General features: G+C 41.3%; 3 protein-coding genes across 6 annotated transcripts in view; 1 reads left to right on the top strand and 2 right to left on the bottom strand.

The window, feature by feature from the left end:
- tei (irregular chiasm C-roughest protein teiresias) overlaps positions 1-19309 on the bottom strand; it is a 321318-nt gene extending 302009 nt beyond the window's left edge. The window contains exons 1-2 of one of the 2 annotated variants that reach the window (XM_076620193.1): positions 19223-19309; positions 7191-7723 (exon numbers count right to left, since the gene is read on the bottom strand). In XM_076620193.1, coding sequence (XP_076476308.1) covers positions 7191-7284 — 94 coding nt within the window. In that variant the 5' untranslated portion in view covers positions 7285-7723; positions 19223-19309. Of the gene's footprint in view, positions 1-7190; positions 7724-10188; positions 10489-19222 lie in introns of those variants that run through there. The other variant, XM_033335069.2, reaches the window with a different exon arrangement.
- Positions 1-21447, top strand: part of mRpS17 (mitochondrial ribosomal protein S17) — a 196905-nt gene extending 175458 nt beyond the window's left edge. For both annotated transcript variants that reach the window (XM_033335116.2, XM_076620198.1), the window contains exons 2-5: positions 20565-20722; positions 20812-20928; positions 21041-21117; positions 21189-21447. In XM_033335116.2, the coding sequence (XP_033191007.2) occupies positions 20565-20722; positions 20812-20928; positions 21041-21117; positions 21189-21366 (530 nt within the window). In that variant the 3' untranslated portion in view covers positions 21367-21447. The remainder of the gene's footprint in view (positions 1-20564; positions 20723-20811; positions 20929-21040; positions 21118-21188) is intronic.
- A 167-nt stretch (positions 21448-21614) lies between these two features.
- Positions 21615-25222, bottom strand: Fcp1 (RNA polymerase II subunit A C-terminal domain phosphatase Fcp1). 2 transcript variants are annotated; one of them, XM_076620191.1, is made up of 8 exons: positions 25086-25222; positions 24608-24707; positions 24125-24428; positions 23717-23961; positions 22884-23643; positions 22655-22822; positions 22237-22516; positions 21615-22152 (listed from the first exon to the last, which is right to left on the bottom strand). In XM_076620191.1, the coding sequence occupies exons 3-8, from the start codon at positions 24416-24418 to the stop codon at positions 21881-21883; spliced, it is 2019 nt and encodes a 672-aa protein (XP_076476306.1). In that variant the 5' UTR covers positions 24419-24428; positions 24608-24707; positions 25086-25222; the 3' UTR covers positions 21615-21880. The 2 variants fall into 2 exon arrangements, with proteins under 2 accessions (XP_076476306.1, XP_033190923.2); XM_033335032.2 differs by lacking the exon at positions 25086-25222 and having other exon boundaries at positions 24608-25062.
- Positions 25223-25329: the final 107 nt, after the last annotated feature.

Here is a 25329-nt window from a genome sequence, read left to right as displayed (position 1 = left end):
ATATTCTAGCGCGTAGCATTTTACAAATGGACCGGTCGGGGTTGTTCGTGGTGATGACGTCAAAATATACGAATTTCCGTTGGCTAGGATCGGAACAGAGAGGGTGCTGACAAAGACAGAGAAAGAAAGATAGAAAGAGACAAGCGAGAAGGGGAGCTGCTACGTTACTAACCATTTTCTCTTCTATCAATAGCTTATCCATAACGATTCAACGGGTTTGTCCGAGCGTGAATGCAACGATAATGCGATGGTCCGTTTCTGTCCGGTTACGTTCTCCTGCCTGTTCTTCGTCTCCCTCTTTTGTCTCTTCGTCGATTCATGCACGCGCCGTCATTACCGTCAGATAATGCCCCCACGTTCGAACGTGGCGCAGGTCGATCGATGCGGTTTCATCGTACATAATACGGGAGGGAATGGCAAAGCCCCAGAGAGGAAAGGATCGAAGGAAACGATCGTCGTCGATCCAATATTTACTCCTATCTTGATGCACCGGAACGTAGCAGCTCCGACACGATATGGATGACAGAGGAACTTGCTTATCACGGTCCGGATGCGCATCGACGTATCCGTTCGACCATTCGCGGACCGTTGCATCTTCATGAAAGATTCAAGATAAAAGACTAGGGACGAACGAACGGTGGCAAGAATTTTCGCACAGTTTAAGGACTCCCCGGAATTTGCACCCATCGAAATCGCGGATCAAAGGATCAAAAGTGGCTATTTTATTAGCGCGCGTACCTCTGCCTGCTCTCGTCGGATCTTATCGAGTATTCTGCGAAAATTACCGCTAAGAGGCGCCTTTGTAAACGTTCCCTGGAAGATTCCACGGTTTCCATGAACGCGTCGGATTACCGTGGATACGATCGTTTATTTCATCAGATATCAACCACTTCTGCCGTAGATTTCAAACACGTAACGTTTGGGATGGATCCGCGTACGTAACGTTGTTAGTCGGGATGATTCCGCGCAATCGATCTTTATCTTGTACTTTCGCCTAAATCTATCTCGTACCGCCGCTATCTTTATCCCGTATTTTTACAAAGTAACGTTAATTCCGATGAAATCTTTGCGGTTTACGTGAAACGTCGCGATCTAGAGACCCGTACGTTGAAGCGAGGCTAATCGTTTAATTTCGCTGTAACGCGTACAAAGGGCTAATTATCTTTCTCTATATTACTAGTTAGTTGTTTAGTACTGGAGTTACCGTGGGATTTGTCAGGCCCGTTGCACGTGCCCGGGCCTTCGTCGAAGCCTCGAAATGCCGGGCGTGTTCGTCAACAAAAAGACGAAGATAAAACGATCGTTACATCAATCACTGCATCTCGAATCGAACCGTGCTCGAGGTTTGTGAGTGTCAGCAGAAATGACGAGCCGAACACGAAACCTAGTCCCGACTAACTAGGACGACAGAAGCGTATTCCATCAATTCCTCGTCGAACGTATAGCACGTTCGTTACGCTGAAATTGTGTCTTAACCGAAGTGAAAAATTCCGATACTCGGCGGACACGATCTATCAGACACGGAAGCATTATTATTCGCCGTGTTCGCGAACAGATCTCGGCAAATTAAACGTCGTTTTGTTGCTAGCGTCTGCCGGGATGCTCCCTCTATAGTTGAGACCCGGATACGATCAACTACGTAAACCAATTAAAAAAGGCAGGCTGGAAAAAAGAAAGGCGAAGCCGGTGACAGCGAAGGAACGTCACAGAGAGAACAGGAAATCAAAAGGGAGCATTAAAAGTTGTCGATGCTTTAGCGGCACAGCGGTCGTTGCCAGAAAGGACTCCTTTGGGAGTACATAGGATGAGGATGGGGATGGTGGTAGCGCGAGGGTGGGAAGCCATTTCGCTCATCTGCCGAGTCATAAAGCAGATAGTACAGTTCTATCCTCGAAAATACATAAATCTTTGGTAGGTGTAATGTACGAGAAATGAGTCGTCCCGTAAAATAAATGATCGGATCAGCCGTCGTTTCCAATGAAGACGTTCGCTGTAACTTCACGCTCAAACTAGGGTTTGATACGAAGATGGCGGGAAACGTCATTAATAACGCGATAACAGCTATCCGGTAACAAGCGGAAAAATTAGAAACCGTCACCGCAGAATCCACCTTCTCGTCGACGAATCCTTTAAAACTGGTCTTATCGAACGGATCGTCAACATCGAGAACAGACGCAGCTTCCTCCTCGCATTCGTCCTGATTCGTTGGTAATCGCGTGGAAGGTATAAGCTACAACATCGAACCTTGATCCTTCTCCTTGATCAGAAGCTCGACGTAAGAACGTTGGATTCCGCGTTCCACGCGAATCAAAGATTTCTGATTCAACGTTTATTCGCTAAACGAATTGATAAATCTTCGGCAATACGCGTTTTATCGACTCGTCTGTCCGGAATACCTATCGTACTTTTTTCTCGAGGTAGATTCCCTCGGCTGTCTAAAGGCACTTTTCCTTGGCATCCACAAGATACACTGCTTTTATCGGTATGGCAAACAGTCTGGGAATGCCACTGTTGCCAACGCTGACGCAAAGATATTTAAAAGGATGGGTGGCGAGAACCCAGCGACAAATTCGACGCGTGACACTCGTGTTTCGAAGTGTGCGCCAGTTCGATTCTTGACCGTTAACGCCTTTACACCCGAATGATTCAGCAACGTGTACGCGAATGCTTGCCCGGAGCAATAGACGCACTTTTAAAGCTCTAACAGTTTGTCATTACGAAATTGCAAAGCGAAATTTAATATCGAATGTATAGAGAGCAGAAGACGTAATTTATCAAAATTATCGCTGCGAATTTCAATGGTACGCGAGGGATAATACTCTGTCGAATACCAACCTTGCCATAGTTGTAGCCCGAAATATGCTTTATTCTTGTGAAAGTAAATAAACAAGAGATATATTAATTAGAAGAACTGTCGTTATTCTGTAAAATAAAATGTTTGACGCACCAACATGCGTAATCTAGATGCTAATTAAGCACGTTTGACTTCATCGTGCATCGTGACACAATACGTTTCACGGTACTGCGAGTTTCCATCGTTAACTGAGCTATTGTAATTAATTTCGTGAAAAGCATTCAATGTACTTTATTGCGTCTGCATAATGATTGCGTAGACGAAAATTCTGTATAAGCGTGTGTTACACGCAACAGAGATTGCAGCGTGGAAATGCCCGGGAGAAGAAGCGAAAGATGAATCGAGCGTTCCTACATACTTGCAGCTTGCAGCAGTGACTTGCAGCTTATTGGCTCAAATGGATATTAATTATCTCAACGGGATGACAAGCATTAGCTTTTTTGTTTTCCATTCGCCTGCATCAGTGCGCTACGAGGTCGACAGGATTTAACTTATGGATCTTACAAATGTTACACGCGTCCGGATAATTAAATCGCTCTCTTCCATTAAAGCGACACGAAATCGTCGAGACGAAAACGAAAACAAAGAGAATCGAGTGGAACTGAATCCTTTAGCGCGACTGAACTAACGCGATGAGAACAAAAATTGTACAAGTTACGAATCAGAAATTACCTGCCGATGCTGGTAGATTCTCCTCTAACGAGATTAGTAATAAATCAAACGAAATATAATGTAAAGTTACAAATCGTCCGATTATCGTATTCCACGCAAAATTGTAAGATGAATGAAAAAAAAAAAAAGAAGAAAAAGTCTATAAACTACGATCTGTAAGTCGGGAATTTATTAACGTTATTAGCTGATAAATTATCGTGCGAGAAGATCGTGTTAATAAATGCGTAGAAAGATTTGTCAACGTTCGAGAGCGCGCGTTCCTCCTCGTTTGATCCGAACGATCGATTCGTCACATTTCTTCGCGTTAGTCGAATCTCATTAAACCCGAATGCTGGAGGCGCGTGATACATCTCCGAAGTCGGAAGTTCCGTTGACAATCGGCGATACCCGCGCGAAACAGACGATACGATTGATGCAACATAATGCCGTCGCGTGTACGTATAATGCACTCGAAGCGACGGGATTTTCGAAATAAATCTTGAAAACAAATAAAAGCCCGATGCCAGGGCAATGCTCATAATTCCATGGAAGCGCAGTTGTATCGATTGAATGCAGCCCGATGGTTTTGCGAAACGAACGCGCCGACAGTCCAGTTCGCAGGCATGGCAGCACGTAATCTCTAATGCGTAATATCGGTGTTCACGCTGAAACGAGCAAACGCCAATAAAACGAAACAAGCCAGACACGGGAGCAAGGCAAAATGTGCCGGTCGATAATTTCGTAATTCGACGGGGGCTGACAACCGCAGGACCCGATTCGGTCGTTACATTCGCGAAAGAAACAAGGAGAGGAAAAAAAGGTTCACAATTTGATTAATCTGCCGTTGTATCCGTCGCAAGAGCGGTGTAAAATGTTTGCTGGCGCGCGCCATCGAACCAGTCCGAGCTCGGATGGAGCCCCGATAAATTGAGAGGACAAAGCTTCGAGTTTATTAGATCCATAATATTTTACAGGAAATTGTTTCTACGTGAAGCCATTTTTCATCGGGCGACCGATGTGATGTATTATCGGTACACGCGGGCCTCTCGGTACCGTTATCGTTATTGTTTTCCAACGGATTCATTTTTCCCTACTCGAATGCTCGCTCGAAAAACTGTTTTACCTCTCGCTACTTCCGTTTCGTTCTTGAATTTCCACGGATAAAAGGAACGATTTTCTCCGGCCGGACAGAGACAGAGAGAGAGAGAGAGAATGACTACAGAACGAAGTCGCCAGGTAAAGCATCATCAATCTCATGGAAAGTCAATGGATCGAGGGAAAAAGAAAAAAGAAGTACGGGATCGCAGGTGCGTTCAGGTAACGACACCGAGAAAAGGGGCTTGAGAACTTTTATTGAAGCATCTGTTGTAGCAAACGGTGATAGCCGAAACTGACCCAAAAAGTTAGACGAACGTGGACTCGAGTGCCCTTCAGAAACCCATTCAACATCCTGAGAATATGCGCGGAAGAACGCCAGCAGAAAGAAGAACGAAGAGAAAGGAAGAAGGAGAACAAACAAGATTCGCCGGCAAATAAGAATAGTTATTACGCTCGTGGAGGAGGATAGAGGAAATTCTAGAGGGGAAGTTGGGAAACAAGAAAAGAACGAGAAAGAGATGCGTTGCTCAGACAGAATGCAAAGGACTGATGTGAAAAGAAACTGTCCACAAACATTTTTCAAGAACGCAGAAGCACACCGTGGTCGGGCGACATTGGAAATAATAATACAGAACACGCTAGAAAATGATGTAAATGTGGCCATTCCGTTTTATGAAAATAACTGTGACATCATTTAACGTTTGCGTCTGCTCGAACGTGCGCTGCTGCAAATAGGATGAACAAAAGGCGAAACGAAGGAGAGAACGGAATCGATGTTTTAGACGATACGAACACGTTCGTAAAACTAGAAACTTGACGCGCGTTGATAATACCGGGAAACGTTCTATTTACAATGAAATTTAATTGTCGGTTGGCTGGTATCTTTCCGAGTATATTTCTACGTGTAAACAGACGATCAGACTCGTAAGACACGCGTATTTCCCTCGTAAAGCTCGAGCTTTAAGAAAGAGGAAAAAGCGTGAGATATAAAAGACAGGTATAAATTGTACGTTGAACTTGTTATTATTAATATTAATTTTTATAACGAATCAACAGACAGGAAACAGGAAAGATATCGTTCCAAACGATGCTCTTCTATCCTATAAATTAGAAATATTGTAGGGAATAACTACATCGATATGGAAATTATAGCGAACTCGCGATAAAAGCTACAAAGGCGACTCGGTACCATGGGAATAATTATAATACTATTCGTCTGCGTTTACTCCGACTGTCCGCTACGTCGACGAAATGAACAAGGACAAGTGCGCTGAGGGAACATTAGTCGTCTACACGGTGGAACCGGACGAAAAAAACTAAAGCGAAGACGAAAAAAAGGATAGAGAGAGAATTCTCCTTGACAAAAAAAAGGAGGAAAAACGAAGAGGGGGAAGGAAAGAGAAAAGGAAAACAAGAGAATATCAGCCATCTCACACCCACCGTGACAACGTCCGCATCCCATTCTGGCTTCAACGTCCTTTGAGCCAAACCACCGCACCCCGTTCACGCCCTCTTTGCTCTTACTCTCTCTCTCTCTCTCTCTCTCCCTCTCACTCTCTTCTACCCTTGTCGGTCCACCAGCCTCGTGCAGGCTGGATACGACAAGCCAGCACAAGAGAAGGGGGTTATATTCCGTTGTATCGTTGCTGCCTTTTCACGATGCGTCGCGTATATCCCAGCTAAACAGGCCATTTCATCACGTTTCGTTTCGTTGTGTCTCGTTGCGTCCTCGCCTTCTCCCACCATCTTATTCTTCCGCGTTCGTTTCCACCCTTATCCTTCCACCTTGCCGCGATATCTTTTACTATTTTCCTAGAAGCCTATATTTTCTACGATCAAGTAGTATCATAAACAGAGCGCGCGCGTTTTTATTGTCGCTTTAAAAGTCGTTTCGGAACGATCGGGATCAACGAGGGAAAAAGTTCCACTGATATTCTAGACGCGATTAAACGTGTTTTGCTGGAATATCGAATAAAAAGAAAAAATAAAAAGAAATTGGAAGTTTCATTTTTGTGCATCGTTAAACGTGGACGATCGTCGCGTGTTTACGCTCGGCCGCGAAGTCGAGATATTATGCGAAACAATCGATGTTCCGATTGAAAAGAGATTCCAAGTTCGGCAAGAGGAAGCTTACATAGAAAATAAAGTTTCTCGAATGCTTGGAGCGTGTCGGTACGATGTTTAGTCTGAAAGCGAAGAAAGCGTTACGCATGGTTTTTATAACAATAAACGGTATTATCATTGAAAATACGCGGCGAGATAAAGTCGGCTCCATGGTCAACCGATAGTCCTCGCCTTTTGCCGTGCGAGAGCCTGTTATCAAGTTCGTCTTTTCCTTCGATCATTTCATCCACCGCGAACGTATTTTCGCGTTACGAAAATATTGACCTACATCAATTTAGAACTCGTAAAACCGTTCCCACGACGCACGTCGAATGGCGTTTGTCGAATCTCGATAAAGCCGCTCGTCGAATCTCATACTGCCTTGACTGCTCGTTAAACGAATACGAAATACGAATACGATTTCGCGTCTAGACGAAATTAATCGTATACCACATTATCATTTAAATTACATTAAATTACTCACTGGTTGCGTGGGACGTTTCGCAAAACAAGACGACGTAGAGTAATCCACCCACAAGGAGCGTAGCCAGAAAGAACGATCCCGAGCTGTAGCCCATCACGGCATCACTACTGATTTTCTATCGTTCGCAGTAATCCTCACCGAAGCACCGTGACTCGATCACAAACGACTGGTCCTTTTCCAGTTTAACTCTCGAGGATAGCACTGTCACTTGGCAAACATCCGGCTGTCATCCAGTGGCAAAGGAACCACTCGAGCGACGACCACGTCGTACAATCCAGCATCAGTGCAACTATGCTGTCGCACCAGAATCCCAGAGGTTTTACTCGCGTCACATGGCGTCGTCAACTTTTCACGCGCATCGTAACTCGCGAAGCTCTCGTGCCTCCTGTTTACACCGAAACCGACTCGGACGTTTAACCGATTCGTCACTTCGTCGCACGATCCTCCTGCTTCATCGGTGTCCCGTCGTCGAATTCAAGACCAAACGCAGCCGATCTCCACTCTCCATGGACACCATCGTCGTTCCGCGATCTCTGCAATATTCGATACACCCAACTAGATGAGATAATTTTACACCGATTCACGGTGACTCTGCTTAAGTAATCGCGACTCTCTTTCTCTCTCTCTTCTTCTTCTTCCTTTTTCCGTCTGCCCTCTCCGAAGAATTCTCCGAAGAATTCTCCGAAGAATTCCTGCCCGAACTCCAAAGAGCCAGCCCCTATCTCTGTACTTCCTCGTCGTCTGTTTGCAATTAAGTACCGAGTATGGATTCAATTCGAACGGATAAAAAGAATCGCTCGGGTTTCTTTGTACGAGAATTCTTTACGACCATCAAAGCAGCCGATGCAATTTCACTGAATGCATAGTGCCCAGCCAATTATCGGAGTTTAGGAGCCCGGGTTGAATCTCCTCAGGCGGAACGTCGACGGAACGGACTTGTTAAACTTTGGCACTAAAGCGCCGTTGTAGGTGATGTAACTTAAATCGAAGAACCGGTGCACGATTCTGGATACGATAGAGCGGCTCGATCATCCGATGCCGAATTTATTCGTGACAGCTAACGCCAACTGTCTGGCGATTCGATCCTGTCGTTTGAACGAACTTTTCGAAAGCGCCGAACATCTCCGCGGAGGTAGAGTTACATCGAACGAACGCGTGAATTTTAAACTTATCGTTGGTCGTTAATAGTCGAATATCGAGCACGATTTCAGCTACTTTTTACCCGTGGAAATAGATAGACGACAATGTTGTCGACGTACGTAGCAGAAAATAATATCGAACCACGGAGGAACTTAATGGGCCGTGCGAGTCACTTAACGTTTACTCTCTCGAGAACGATGATTTACGCGCGATCGAAGAAGAGAAACGATATCGTCGCCTTGGTGAAACGAAGTCAACCGGTTCGTCGCGAACGATTCAAACGAATCACGTATTTAGGACACGGCATAAATCAGCCGCGTGCTTCGTGAAAACGTATGACCTTTTAAAATTGATCGTAACCGTGAATCGTTCGTATTTTAGCCGATTCGATGTTGGAGCATATGTCGCGCAAATTCGAAGGGTCGGTTGTTAATTAAAAATTTCCCGGTAACGCGCATTCTCGAACGCGTCGATTCAGCTCGACGAAATTAAAGAGCCAGCTGACAGTGGTGAAATACGAACTGTCACCGCGTTACCTGTCTATTTATACGCCAATTATACAACATGTTGTGCGTTCTCGAATTAATAAATCGACATGGTTTAATTTATCATGGCCGCGCTGGTTCAAAGACCGAGATGAAAAACGAGAGAGGAAAAGAGGAACGAATAAAAGACATTGGCGCGGAATGTTACAAGATTTGTGTCGTCGAATGGGAACAATGTACACAGAACGAACTAAGGAAAGTAGTTCGCGAAACACATTTGCGGAAGCCATATATCTTGCTATCGGTTTATTCCCAGCTCTAATCATCGGTCCGCAAGCTGGCAACACAAAATCCCTTGTGCATATGCATCGTGCGTTCGCTTTGTACCGATGGTTTACACCCTCGTGTACCGCGTCTACCACTCGAATTGTTCGATTTCCGTCGAAGAAACAGTCCATTAACTTTCGCTTAGAGAAAAAGACGAGAGAAAAAGGAAACTCACTCGTAAAGATAGTCGTTCGTCGATACCCACGAGTCGTTAACGCGTTTGCATCGCGCTAAGAACTTTTCTTTCGATTATTCCTGGCGGGCCATCAACGTCGATCGAGGAACAAAGGAAATTGTATATAGGAGCATATAGGTGCATCGGAAGCACGTGTCGTGTATGGGTATTTCGAAAAATGATGTCTGGCGCGGAGCGTTTCGAGGTGAGAAAGCAAACGGAGTGGACGACGAAAACGCGATAAATATAAAATGGAGCAAGGTAGTGAAGACACGTGGCCTTTCGACGGCGTTAGATATTAAATAAACGCGTCCACTCGGTGACAAAGGAAAACGACGATCATCTCCATTAAATGCCAGATGCCTGTCGCGAGTACGTGTACTCGGAACAAAAGCGCAGGCCGCTAAAGGGCCCGGCTTTTGACGGCTTCGAGAGTTCAAATATCATCACGCCCACGCACACACGTGCCCGGCAAAGTCGATCGACGAGCTCTTTCGTTGTCACCGGCAAGAGCGGAATTCCTGAAAACGATGGAGAGAAAAAAAGAGAAAGAGACAGCGAGAGGCAGAGCGAGACAGAGAGGGAACAGAGAAAGAGAGAGAGAGACAGAAAGAGGGCCAGTGCTTTGTTGCTCGAAAAAGACCACCAAGCCAGCGGTTTCAGCTGCACGTTCACTCTTTTACAGCCATCCGCTTTCCAGACACATTCGTGACCCTTTTCGCCCTTCTAAATCCTTTCAGAAACATCGCTGCACTCGATCCTTTTTCGCTGTTCGCGAGGCTGCTACTCAAACCGAGCGTCTCTAAACGCTTCCCTCCTGAATGCTAAAAAAATTTAAACAAAGTCGAACGTTCCAAGCGTCGTGACGTACCGGGACGAGACTTCGTTTTCAAATCCCTTGTGCGAGCACCCCTCGAGGACAGCGACTCGCGAAATTAGAAAGTAGAGGAACACCGTCGTTCGCGCGACGTTTCCTCGATCCTCGGACCGCCGCGCGATCGAGAATTAAATCAGATATATGGAGTTCGCGTGTGCACGAGAGGAAACGAAACGAAACGACGACGACGACGACGACTGGAGCAGATGGAAAAGCTCGACGCGGTACGCGGTACGAACACGCCTCGAGTGTACTCTCGGCTCTGGCTCTGCTTTCGGAACTGAGTCGTCGAGAGAGAGAGCATCGTTGGAGTTTCGAGGGATTCAGAGCTACCCCTACCCCCTACCCATCGAGCCGACCCCTGTCTCTCGGCAACCCGCGTGCTCCAGCACTCGCAGTTTTCCCCTGAGCCGCCGTCCCCACCCAAGCCACAAGGATGTCCCCCACTATCGAAAGCATTGCCACCCCAGCCGCTGGTCGGCTGCGCGCTCGCGCCTTTACGCGCGCAGTCGAATCCAGTCGAATTCAGGCACGCGCGTCACCACCAACTCCGGATCTACACAGAAGCACATGCGGCCAAGAAAATACACCTCGTTACGGACGACGATGCTGTTTCACGCGTCCGTCTAGTTTCTTCCCTTCTTTCCCACCAACGACAACGATTGCCATCCCTTATGCATCGAGGAAACCCTTCGAACGGAAAACGTCAGACCCGCTCGAGATATGCCCCGCGAACGTGCGCGACGTCTTTTTTTCTTTCCTTGCGAAGCATCTTTCGTATCAACCGTGAAAGCATCGTCGCAATTGCGTTGTCAGTGGGAATAGCACGAATGTGTAATTATATTAGCGATACCGTGACCTAACGTTGTCGTGGAAATAACAGGGGAATGTTCGAGTGGCGCCAGAGGGATGGGCTTGAAAGCGTTTGTTGCAACGTGGTTCGTCGTAACTCGTGGCCGCGTACTATTCCGAAGAAGCTGACGCCCTTTTTTTTTTTTTTAGAAATACTGCTCGATTTAAAAATCGATACTCGTTAGTAGGATTAGACCCGCGGAGAAATAAATTTCAACGACGATATCTCCATCCTGCAGTTACCCTGTAATACCTACATACACTCAACCGTTTATTTTGAATAACATCCAACTACGTAGAAGATAATTGTTTGGTTTATGACGAGCTATGGTATACCACTTACCGTATATCGTACTTTATGTTGTCTAATGCGTGTTGTTTAGTACCCGGAGAGAATGCGAATAGGGAAACAAGAAACGGCTGACGTATAAGGGTAAATGTTTCCGCAATTATTTCAAAAAAACAAAAGCGCGCGCTCTGAATGTACTCCGCATTATATATAACTGAAGATAATTAAATCTTCGTAAACTTCTTAATTAGCTGTTCGAGGCAGAGGATGAAACGAGGAGGATCGTTCGAAATTAAGCTCGGGAGCCATTCAAATTCGAACAAAGGACAGAGACGAACTCGCCGTTAAAAAATTACGAGAGATTTCTTTCCTCGAAAGAAGTTTCCAGATAGAAGACATTTTTTTACGCGATCGAGGAACGATGGAAACAAGCCGGAGAACTCGACTCCAATCACGTCTGTAGGAAAAAAGTATACCGTTGCCTCTAGGGAACTATTTTCTATTTTGCGGTATCCACAGGTTTCTATGAACAAGCCGTTCCGAAGAACCAAAGGTACGGAAGGGAACCGAACACGAAGCCGAGAGAAGTCCTCGCGATAAAAAGTTTGCCTAAAGTGTATGTCTCGCTTATTGTTCGGTGATTTCAATATTCAGGATCGTAGTGAAAGGGCGATACGTGAGGATACAAAACCGCGGACGAAGCTTTAAAGATACATTCGCATAAACTTGCGAAGATCGTGGCCTCTTTGTGAATGATTCGTAGAAATCGCGTCACCATTGATAAGCGCGGCTCGTTGTAGAAAATGGAACTGCCTGCTTACCGTTCTCATAATCGTATTCTACGATATTGGATAAATCGTTGGTCGCTGCATAAATTCCTTCGACTGTCGTCTCGTTGTTCTTGCGAGCTGGAATTATCGTCTAGCGAGTATTAAAAAGACCAGTTGGCAAGACAGTACGCTACTGAAAACAAAATTAGGAAATCACGATCCAAGACAATAGAGACGATGAAATATATTTGACCGAGATACCGTACGCTGCATAGAACGATATAATACTATAGAGAATTCGAATTCTTCGAATCGAAGAACATAATCGAGTAGAGGTACGCTACCGTAAAAGAGTCATAAAAAAACGTTTTACGAACGAACGGTAGGATGCTTGCTATTATTTTCATTGCAATTGAAAAAAAAATGTTAATAGAACGATCCTTAGAGATATGTATATTCGATTGCTATTAAAAGACGAAAAGCACGGATAATCGAAAAATTTTGCGCGATACCCTGCGTTACAGCGGCGATCAGAATTACATTGAGAAAGTTGGAGGATAACGCGGCAAGCGACGTAACTTTTCCTTGGTCTTGTTCTAATTTAATTTAATCGTTCGGTTTGACTTTGATCCAACGAGCCGCATGGTACGAAATATCATAAATAAACGAACGCGAACTTGCAGTAACAATTAATTTCCAGTTGTACGTACAGCGAAGGACGAAACTTTCGCTACGACCTGATATAAAGGGACGATGTTCGATCTGTCTTAGATTCAATAATCGCCCGATGATCGAACAAGATACGTCGGTAATCGATTAAGTTAGCCTTTACACAGATGGTCCGGAGTCAGTGATTTACGCGATATATTCGGTGAAAGGCGAAACACGCGAATCCAGCGTATACGTCGAGCCGTTTTGCAAAGCTCGCGATAAACTTCGATGGTGTATCCTTTTGTCAAAACAGTGTGTGCCCCCGTGTCTCGTGTACCTAGTTCCGGCGTGTGGACGATAAAGTTCACCGATATTAACATCTTCGTCGGTGCTGTAATTTTCACCCCGGGTCTGATATACTGCAGCGTTTCGTTGCGGCGGTACCCGTATTACGACTAATATTTCTCTTCCGTACAGAACGAAAATTGAGTACTTTATAAGGAGCTGGGACATTAATAACTCGTACAGCCGGCTGGTATTTTCAGGACAGCTTAAAAGCCCTCGCCGCATCGATGATGTATTATATGCTCACAAAAGAACTGACACTTACCGCCACGTGCTTTCTCTTTCCACCCTACCAGTCTGTACCTCTCTCGCGCTTCGTTCACCCTCTTTCATCCCCCCCTCACCCTAAAGTCCTGTTGTCTCTGGTGTCGCACGAACCACCCTTAAATCACTGCTAAACATTTGTTCCCGGATATAATTTAAAAAAACAAAAAAAAAAAAAAAGAAAGAAAGAAAAACCATTTCCCGATGTAAATCCGTGGCTCGCTCGAAATGCAAGCGAGGAAGAATACACACGGTAGATTCTGGTTCGATAAATTCGATGAATCGCGACGCGATTCGTGACGACGCGAACTGTACGCGATACTGTCTGCGTGTTCGCAGAACAATAGACGATGATTGCAAAAACGACGACGAATAGACAAGGGGCGTAAAAAGCGATGTAATGACGATTCATTATCACAGCGCGTTCCTGACAGATTGGCGAGCTCATAAGTGATTTAAGAGTCATCGAGCTATCTAAATTGCTACTTTATCGAACACTTTCATCAACCGACGCTAAATAAGAACGTTTCGTGTACTAATCAACACGCTTACCGTCTAATATCCAATCTCGCGTGTTTGCAACCCTATTCCAAGTTGTGGCATCCCTCCACGATTCGATTCCCAAAAGCCATCGCGACTTCCGAGAGCCATCAGTGCCGGTCGCATTAATCGTAATTTTCGTTTGATTACACGTATCCTGCGAAAGTTGCCTCTCGCTTGTGAAAACGTAATTAGTAATTAGAACGTGATGATGGAATTCGTATTCAGCAATAATTTGTCGAATTACAACGTACGAAACGCTCGTTGTTCTCGCGACTGAAAAGAAACGCGCGTTTCGCTTGGCGGATACTACGGTTACTCTTCGTTTCGAGATTTGTTGCTTAAAGTTTAATTACGAGACATTAAAATCCTGTTTCCGCAGAATTTCATCCATAAAGGAATACTTTGTTCCTACTGTGCTCTAAAGAATTGTTCAAACGGCAAAAAACGACAAGAGAGATGGAACCAAAAAATATGGCAAAAATTATTCAATGTTCGCAGCGCCAAAGGCACGGCTACCTGCTATATTTACGACGACAAGGAAAAACTGAAAAACGGAACGAATCGCATACGCGAGCATCCCACGCGTTGAGCGGAAAAATCGGTAAATTAAAGCGTCGAATAAATAACGTATCGACCGATCATTAAGAAAGTAAACCCCTGGCCACAACCCCATCGGTTGAATGCGATTCTCCTGGGAATTCCGTTGACTAGAATGAAATTGATGTCGGGGGAATTATGTAATCAGGATTTTTTGTCAAGAGACGACAAGCTACGCGAGAAAGCTACTCGGAGGCTCGTGATTAGGGCAGAATAAATAAAGGAGAAAAGCAGTGAAAGCGAGGGAAGAAGAGATCGGAAGGGTGGGCAGGGTGGAGAGATGGAAGCTTTTCGAACTCTTAATTCGCCTGCGGCCAGCCCCTTCCTCGACAACCCCTCTCGATCCTCCGTACCGCACATCATCATCGAAGTGGGGTTGAAGGCGTACGGCCCTGGTCCCACGTCTACGGTAACCATGGAAACAGACGCGTAGTCGACGTCGACGTCGACGTCGACGTCGTCGTGTGGTCGTCGTCCTCGCGTACGTAACGAACACGCGCGCATCGCTTCGTACACGCACGCACACGCGCGACCTTACACATTCGAATACGTGTGTGCACACCGTGCACGGACACGCGTTTTTCGAAACCGTGTAGAGAAAGAGTGTACGGATGTGTCGTACTCGCGGCCGTGCAAAAGCACGTCCGCAAATGACGTTTGCGCGTGGTTGAGAACACGAGTTACGGTAGACAACGGTGAAACAAAACACGGAAAGAAACGAAAAGTGGAATCAACGAAAGCACGTCTTCGAGATACGAGTACGTCTTAAGTTGTCGGATGCGGACAACCTTTGTGCGCCGGTAAACCGTGTTAAGCACTTTGTATGCTCGTTACTCGTATCACGTGTATAATGTACACATATACGGATCTGTCTGGGAATTATAAGTAGCTGGTAGAGTTCGTAAAAACGGAACGTTAACCGTACCTCGTTTTATAAGAGGATTTTTCAGAAGAATTGCCAATCTTTCGTATTAGCGTGCATTTCAAAGCATTTGAAGACCAGGCTGTTACACCGATCCTCGAATAACCAACAATTTCCTCTGTGTCGGCTGTTACGAATTATTAGATTTTCTATGTAATTCAGACTGCTTCTTTAAACGTTGAAATTTGTCTGGGTCGCAATTTCATCACGAGAAAAATAGCGATGTCAATGAGGCATTGCCGATGGAGAAAACCTTCGTGGGACGAGAGATTATTTCCGATCACTGATCTGGGATAGACACTGGCCATAAAAGTAGTTGGAACTGGAAGAGAAAATGCCACAGAACCGTCCACGATAGTCAGGTAGTTCACCAGGAACGATTTTGGAGAAAGTGACCGCTAGTAACCACTAACTGACCACAGGTTGGATGCCACTCGTGGCAGGTACTCGCTCAAAAGATAGTTGTTGGTAGAGCAAACCCGCCGTTCGACACCTTGATATTTGTAAAAATGAAAAATGTAAAAATGAATTCCATCTGTATGAAAATCTAACGCAAATGTAAAAACCATCTCCAAAAAGACGAGCGATGGGTGGTAGAGAAGATCGTCAGCAAAATGCGTGTATTATGTACAAATTTATGCAAAGCAATTAAATGCCATTAAAACACGTATATTGGAAATAGAGGAAGCGTATAAGCCGAACCTTAAAAGTCTGAAATGTCTAATGAAAACCTCAAACAGTGACGAAGTACGGCTCGTCGTGAATTACGTTATGCGTCAAAGTTCACGGGAAATTGCACGAGAGACGAACGAAGCCGCGCGCTGTAATAATATCATGTTCCAGCAATTATTCTTGCAGAATCTAGAGTCGAAGCGGATCCGTAAATTATGACCTGTTTACGGCCTAGGGAAAAGCATTACCTAGAGAGCAATAAATGTCCGCCACTGAGAGAATATCACCTGGAGTGCGTACACATACCCGACGCGATTAACGTCAAGATTTTCATGCCGTTCCCAGCTCGACTTCCCGTTTCACGAACACACGAATAAAAATCCTCCACGAGTTGATCCTCCCTGTTCGCAACCGCGTTTTCGCTGAAATATTCGTTACATCTTCGCGCGAATATTCCCCGAATGGGAATGATTTTTCCCGGCAAGGAAAAATGAGGCGAACAGACAGAGACGAGGAGTGAGGCAGGAAAAAGGCAAGAGGATGGAGATCTAACGTATTTTCGTAAAATGATCACGTCGTTAAAATGCATCCATCTAGTAGCTGGCAAAATGAAAAGCGGACGTTTGAAATACTCGACCACCGCGAGTTCGACGAGTCACCTATAAGAATAAATTGCGCTCGCCCGACTCGGTTGAGCTAGGAATTTTTCACCAAGTAACATCTGCCGGCATTTGTATCCTTCGACGATACCTCGACCTTACTCCACGCGGCATAGACAAACCTTTGTAGGTCGGAAATAACCCCGGGAGGGTCTACGAGAGGACACCGACAGGAAAAGGCTAAGCGACGATATCTCCTTTCAAGGATCAGGAGTAAGATCTGAAAGAGAGTCAACGAGAAAAAGTGGAGGAAACGAATTCCTTCGGTTTTGTCGAATGGCTCTTCTTTCCTTCTACCAACATTTTCCACCTTTTACCGTCTTTCGAACTCGCTGTCTTTCCCTCGTGCCTGCACCGTCTCTCCCGCCCTCCCTTCCTTCTGTCACAGGTCGCGAGCTACACGCGAGCGAAAATTTACTATGGAGAAGCAGAGACGAACAGAGGAGTGTGCGGTTATTAAATCGGGACTCGACGGTGTAGCGTTTCATAAATTCGTTAGATAGTAACTTTACAACGATAATTTCGTTCGACCGAAACAGGGCCGGTTTACGACTCCTTTTCCGTCCAGCTATATCTCCGTCTTGCCCTTTGCTACCTTATCTCGCAAAATTTCTGTTCGTCTTTTAAAAATCGTTTAGACAATGCGCAACATCGTTTGGAAACGATTAAAAGATGTGTTGCACGCATTACCTAAAAATACCTGAATAAGATACTTTATTTACTTTTACACGGCAGTTACACGTTGCGGAGGTCACATCGGTCGTGGAAGAAGCGGTTTGTCATACAGGATTGCATAAAAAACGGTAAAATAGGAAAAACATTTCAATAGCTTCTTCGTAAAAGCGTAAGTACGGTTCAAGAAGGTCGAAGGTCGCGCGAAGTTTTCCACGGTAAATGCTTGGCGGGCATTATCGGCTAAAGAAGCAGAGAGAAACCGAGTATTTCGCACGGAACGCGTTCCCTTTATTTTGTCTCGCAATCTGCGAAATGGATAACATCGAAGACGAGTTCCCGGTCTGTACTGTACGAGCTGTGCATCAGGCTAACGTAGTCAGCCTTTCAGAAATCAATGCACCGCAATAACCGAACGATGCACTCGGCGTGCTTCGTCGCATTGAGCTCCGGCATCAAAAAGCTATTACATACAATGAAAATAGATTTCAAAGGCCAGCAACCATGTTCAGAAGACAGACAGAAGAGGAAGAGGAAAGGCGGGACAGGAGGTGGAAAGAGACAACGGTTTATGCATGGACAAAGCTATCGGCCAGATGAACCGGAAGAGAGTGTAATGTTCCGTGACATTTTGTTTCACGTGCATCAACACCATTAAATCCTATGGAGATCGTGTACATTCTATAAAATCTCTTTATGTTCTACTGACGCTCTTCCCGGAAGGGAACCGTTCAGAGTCATCGCACGCGGAACAAGAGCAACAACGGTTACGTTGAAAGTAAAAGTACTCGATGAATTTTCTTAACTTTTGACTAACACCAAGATCGTCTAATGCAAAAAAAAAAAAAAAAATTGAAATTCGAAATACAATTTCTGTTTATATATGGCATAAATAGGTTGGTAGGTGCGATGATCGTAAGATCGAAGGGTGTTAAAATAAGATAAAAATAAAGGTGTCACCATAGTTTCCGATGATTAATCTGCAGTACTATATAGATGACCAAGTTTGAAAGTGGGGCGTTAAAAACCCCTGCTTCCCTTCTCAGAGCCCATAAATCAGGGAACGATTACATGTGTAAATATACTGTTCCTCACCCTTCATCGCAGCTGCGCTTTCCGGAAAATTCACCCTTGCGGCGTGTTTATGCGTGAATCTGTTCGCGTGAAAAATCATTGAATAAACATTTAGGGAGGGTATCGCTTGAGAAAATGTTAGATTTGGATATCGATATCTTACACGCAGAATGAACACTTTCTCTTATAACAAATAAGTTTGTTATCGTATTTTTGTTAAAAATCATAAAAAAAAAAAGACACGTGCAGTCCATTTGAATTCTCTCTTACGCGCTCTTAATGTGAACTGTCTATAGAAATAGTCGTACATAACGAAACCAGTTTAATTTATGCATTTTGTTCGTATATGTAGCGCGCAATGTTGGGACTGATGGAATCGTCGCAAGAGGTATGCGATCATATTTATATGTAAATGCAGATACGTACACATTGGAAAAACGGGAATTGATGGAAGCAGGGGTTTGAATCAAAATTTGCAACGTGATTATACACGGTGCCGCTAAGCGTAAACGCGAACCGATGACATTGTTAATTTCATTATAAATATTCACCATCGATAAACCGAGTGCCCATTTTTGAATTGCAGACCGCGAATGTGTACTTGTGTGATAATCGCGTTATATTTCTAACTAATTTCGCGTAACACCTTTATTTTTTTTTCAATACGTCAAAGTTATTTTTCATCGAAAATTGTTGATTCGGAATAAAGCGAACTTACAGGAGAAAAATACATATATCGTGACAGAAGCAGCAACTACAACCGACCCATAGTTGTCGCGATTTTTTCACCGACGATGGAATTTCCTGGCTGACTGACGGCTCGGTCGCCGTCGATTCACAGAGCGATCAGCCGTGAATTCCCCTGCTCCTTTATATCCCGCAATAACAACGCGACTCGCAGATGCCAAAGGCGCATTACATATACATATACACATAATGCGTAAAACAGAAGAAACGAATAAAGAATAAAAGTAATACATTTCGAAATATCTTCGATTCAAGGCCGTTTCTTCCACGACCTCTTTCTGTACCACTTGTCTTTCGTTCATTCGTCTCTCGCGAATCCCTCAGTGATATCTACTGATGTTTCTTCTAACCAATTGTCCATAGCCTGTAGCAACGATCTGATTGCAAATGCTTGTACAAAGGACGATGTCTCCTTTCGAGTCAGCCTCTTTTTCTGTCTCGCCAGGTTTTGTTCATTCTTCGTGTGATTTTCCTTGCCACGATCTTGACAAATAGTTCCTTCGTCTCTCAGCCACAATACAAAGATAAAAAGTAACGCGAGATCGAGACTAAAATTATAGATGGTGATTGCAACAGTAAAAATTATAAATTTCCTAAGACAAGAATATAAAGAAGCGAACGAATAAATAATGCGATGAAATGAAATGCAACACGTTTACTTTCTTACTAACTCTTCACTCGTTCGAACTATGTATATTCAGTATCTGCGATGTTATTAATTAAGGAAGCGCGTAATTGAGTGCCCCATTATCGAAAACTAGAGTTGCGCTGTTAGTAGTTGGAAATTAATTATTATTAAAGCCCATGGATCCCTGGAGTATTCTTGGATGCTAACGTTGATGATAGTGAATCTGTCTGATACTCAAGATGTACGTATAAATACTACATGTACACTTTTCTCTCTATGAAAAATTATATAAATAATGTAATATCGCTGACTATTATTTTTCAAAATATACATATGCGTAATTTGCATAATTCTACAAATTCATGACAATTTAAAAAATCACTAGTAAAATAAAAACTACTCTATTAGATATTGCTAGAATATATTCTTATCCAAACTATAAGGTTGAAAAAATACAGCTATACATAATACTTTTCAAAAATGACAAATGAAAGAGGTATACATATATATATAAAAATCTAAACTTATTTACTAGGATACATATAGTGATTAATAAAGTAATTAATCTAGAGTGCTATTACGGTAAATGTCATAAAATAAATTATACTACAAATTATTCTTCCGGTATCATACCTACCACATATACAATATAGCATATCAAGTGTATGTACATATGTGTGTTTAGATACAAATATCGCAATAGTAACTATCATAGTCATGGCAGGGAATATCATAAAAAGGCAAGGATTAAATTATTTATTAGGTGTATGTGTACCTTGTGCTAAACAAAATGCTGCTAAAATACGAGTAAAACTATCAGACTTCGATGCACATCTGTTAATGGTACGTAAATTCGACGTGAGTTCTTAAAATCGTAAATCCATTCTCGTAAGTGTTTAATTGAGGTTATGTTTTCGATTATCGCATTTTAGTATTTTAACAAATATGAATTTATTTATGCCGATGATCCCGAAAAGCGTTGCAAGACAGGTGATACAGTTTTAATACAAAGTTTACCAAGAAAATTAACTCGTCTTATCACTCATAAAGTATGTATTATCATAAAAAGTTGAATCTCTATATTTTATTTATATATTATTACAACTTCTTAATAGCAGCATAAAAGCATAAAAGCTTCTAATTTACATTTGATGATTATAGGTTGTTGATGTCATTTATCCACTAGGTGATATTACAGATCCTATTACTGGTAAAAAGGTTGTTGCAGGAAAATATAGGTATATTCTTCTTCTTTTGAAAATATTTACCATTTATTTGAAATTAAAACTTTATATTTATTTTAAATTAGGGAAAATATTGAAAAGGATGCTGAACTTTATGGAAATTTAGAATCTATGTATAAATATGAAAAAGCACCAAAGAGAGGAATCACAGAAGGCAAACGAGATTTTACAGCCAAGGAAACTTATATGAAATATAGCGATGATCCAAAAGATTATGATCCATACGCAGTGAATCCATCGTAACTCGTACATACAGCATACAAACATATTGTAGATAGAATACTAAAAAATAGAAATTAATAAATAATGTTATATTGAAAAAAATTAACAGTGTATTTCAAATTAAGTTATAACTTTCACAAAAAGAAAACAAAATATATTCGATTCGTTTGATACTTATCTTTTGACATTTTTTTAATATAAACGAATCATTTTATATATCCGCTATTTACATATATTAGTTACAGTTTCCTTTAAAAATAAGAAAATAATTATTAAAATTACAATTTATTAAAAATGTAATATTAATTTTAGATTCAATTATTAAATACAATATGATTTTTTTTGTATTTTCCCTTGTTAAATTTATACATCATTTTAAATTTGTTATAACATTGTTTCAAACTACTTGAATCAAAATTCTGCAAACATGTCAATTTAAATATTATCAGTGATTATTAGAATTCTCCAATTCGAAATAGAAAAATAATAATCATAGCTGATTCATAAAAGCAAAACAAACAATTTTTATAGTGAATCATTCAGAAAGAAATTCTCTTTCAAGCGCAGCTCCCATTTCATTCCATTCTCGTTCATCTTCATTATCCATTATTTCCAGATCATCGATTGAATCTTGAGAATTATCACCTAAATCTAAGTCATCGGGTAAACATTCTCCTCTTCTAAAACGCGTTACAGGATCATCATCATCGTTGTTCAAAGTATCATCTTTGCCACTTAAACTATCATCATCTGAACTTTCATTAGAAAGCTTCTTTTTCTTTCTTATTGGTTCATTTGTATTACTTCCTATTGGTAAAACTTGATATTAGTTACTAGATATTAGTAAAAATATTATCTGATAGTAAAATAAACTATACATATTACACATACGATCATGGTTTATAGAGTCATCAGAATCTGAATCCTTATAACAATATTTTTTATCACATTCTTGTTCATCATCTATATCCTCTGTATCAAAGACAGGTGCATCTAATTCTTGATCGTCCATATCTTCTTCAACTTCTTTATCCATAATTTCTATTTCCTCTGGTGTGAATGACATTAATGGATTAATACTATCAGCAAAACTGTTTTCTATATTTTTTTCTGGTTCTTCTATACGTTCAGGACTACTGCAATGTGGAGGCGGTATTCTAGAAGCACGTGCCTGAAAATACATAATTGATCATCATATGTATATCGCTATTATATGTAGAATAATTGGAAATAATTTTATTATTTATTATTTTTTTTTGTTTTTATCAAAGCTCTCGCTTCAAACTCGTCATTTTTATAGTACCTATACCTTTGTAGTAAGTGGAAATAAACGCTCATCAACATGTTCCCAGCGTTCTGCACAAGTCCAAAGCCAATCTGGGTTTACAATTTTTATATTTCGATTCTTTTTTGCTGCATTAGCCTTTGCAGTTCCAGGTCTAATAGCTACCAAGTGAGTAGTTTTGTCTGACAAATCCTACAATATAACGAATTATTAAAATAAAGATAATAGCATGGGAAGAAAGTTAACGTATTACTTGTGCCACTTCTGCTCCAAATGCTCTGGCGACTTTATAAGCTCGACTTTGATGAAGTTTTTGATGAGTAGGTATTAATCCACTAAAAGTTAAGTATACTCCTTTTAATACTTGAGCCCGCACTCGTGGAATAATGTCTCTTAATGATTTCCGTCCACCTTCTTTTTCTATAGTAGCATAAAATTCAGTATGAATCCTACGAAGAATATCTTCAAGATATAATAAATAATCATCGTCATCTTCATCTATAATATTATTTTCATCAGGATTTTTATTTACAACTTTTATATCTTGTATTGATTCAGATAGTGTTAAATTTTCTTTTGACTCCTCTGATGCTTTATTCTCATCTTTATTTTCATTATTGGAATCAAGATTTAAATCAGTGTCGCTCTTGGTATTATCTTTGGCACTTTTATCATTCTTTTCTATAAATTCGTGTTCATTTTCTTTATCTTCAATTGTTTCCTCAATTTCCTTTCTCTGACTATTATCAATCGCATTCCCTTCATCTGACAATACAGATGCACCATTTTTATCTGTTTCACTTACATTTTCATCAATACAAAGCTCATTTGTATTTTGCAATTCAGGTAAAACAGATACATCACTTTTTTCTAGTCCTGGTGGTGCATGTATATCACCAGTATGACGAAAGAAGTGATAAGGCTTAACTTGAACTAAATTTCCACATCCTTGCCATACGTCTTCTCTATCATCTATAATGCATACCAGATCATCTCCACAAGGAAATAAAGCCCTGTAGCAAGATAGTTAATAAGGTATCTATTTGTTTTGATAAGATGTCTAAAATACAAATTTTATGACCATACTTAAGATTAGCTGTTTTTGATGCAGGGTCGAAACATTCATCCCTTGAAAGTATTCTATGAGAAAATAAAGTTCCATCTTTATCCAATAGCGCTGCTACAGTATGTGCGTAGTTTCTTGCTCCAAATGTACATATATGTAATTCATATAAACGACTCATTTCAGAAAGAAAGTGTTTGGTATTAGGCCTTAAGCGAGTGTGATACCATGGGGAATTTGGTCCATAAAGTTGATAATGATAAACATCCTAAGAAAGGTATGTTAATGATGTTAATCTTACTCTTACTATTATTGTTATTATTATTATTATTATTATTACATGTATAATCTCTTTTGCTCTTTTTCTGTCTCTCTCTCTTTTTTTCTCTCTATATATATAATATATGCACCTATGTATATAATATCTGTACCTTTATATTAGAGGGAATATTATCATTTGTTGTATGAACAATTGTTTGATCAAGATCCACAAGTAATGCTAACTTGCGATCATTCAAAAGGCGTTGCTCATCTTCCTTTCCAATTTTTTTAGCCAATTCTGGGCATACTTTCAGTTCTGGCACACTATGTACCATTGGTACACTAGCTTGTGATATTTTTGTACTTTCATTTTCTTTACCAATCCTTTCAACTCTTAAATCCACGCCACATTCTGCACACAAGTCTTTCATTACGGTAGGATGTCTACATCCTTCTAATGTCATTACTACTTGCCTATAATATTAGTCATTTATGTAAATTTGAAGACAAAAACGTATAGAAATAATCTTATTAGAAATAAGCTATTTTCTTAATTAATATCATTTTACATAATAAAAAGTTATATATAATAAATTTTATTTTTGCAATACATAAGCACTAAGAAATCTTATAAGGTTAAAGATATTGTGTACCCAGGTTGAACAACATCCCCTTCTTTCGCTAAAATTTTTGTAACACGACCGAGTCGCGTGGCCCGAAATTTCTTCTCAGGACCTTTACTATCTTCTGTTCCTGGAATAACATTCTGATACAAAAACAGCACTCTACCCGCTGAAACCATAGTATCCATCCGAACTCTCCATTTTAATAATTTTCCTGATTGTCCACCAAACGGAAATGTTATCTCTATTGTCCCCATAACTTTTAAATAACTAACATTCAGATGTTAAAATGTTATCTTCAATTGAAAGAAATTAAGTAGTAAATATCATTAAACTCTTAATGTTTTGCGCGGGAGATGATATAAACACACACTTATGTTCAATTTTCCAACACTAATAGAAATTCACACATACATGTATTTTGTTACACGTATAAGAAGATCAAAGATACTTTATCTTTATTATTGGCTAGCATATTTTTTAATTTATATAGATAAAAGTCACTTACTCTTCTAATAGTTTTATAACTATTATTAATATTTAATGGAATTCAGTATGGGAAAACAAATAATGCGTATACATTAATGAATCACATGAACGTTATATTACATAACACTAGATAAACAATTTACCATATTAAAAAAGATTCGACACACATTTAAACACTTGTAATATTATATAGCATTATGATACCATAAAAATAATTAAATGTGTACTTAGTTATTTTAACTGTAACGATTAATGTAAAATTC

Source organism: Bombus vancouverensis, chromosome 7 (assembly GCF_051014615.1).
Source record: "Bombus vancouverensis nearcticus chromosome 7, iyBomVanc1_principal, whole genome shotgun sequence".
NCBI lineage: Eukaryota > Metazoa > Arthropoda > Insecta > Hymenoptera > Apidae > Bombus > Bombus vancouverensis.
This window is presented reverse-complemented; position numbering and strand designations above follow the sequence as displayed.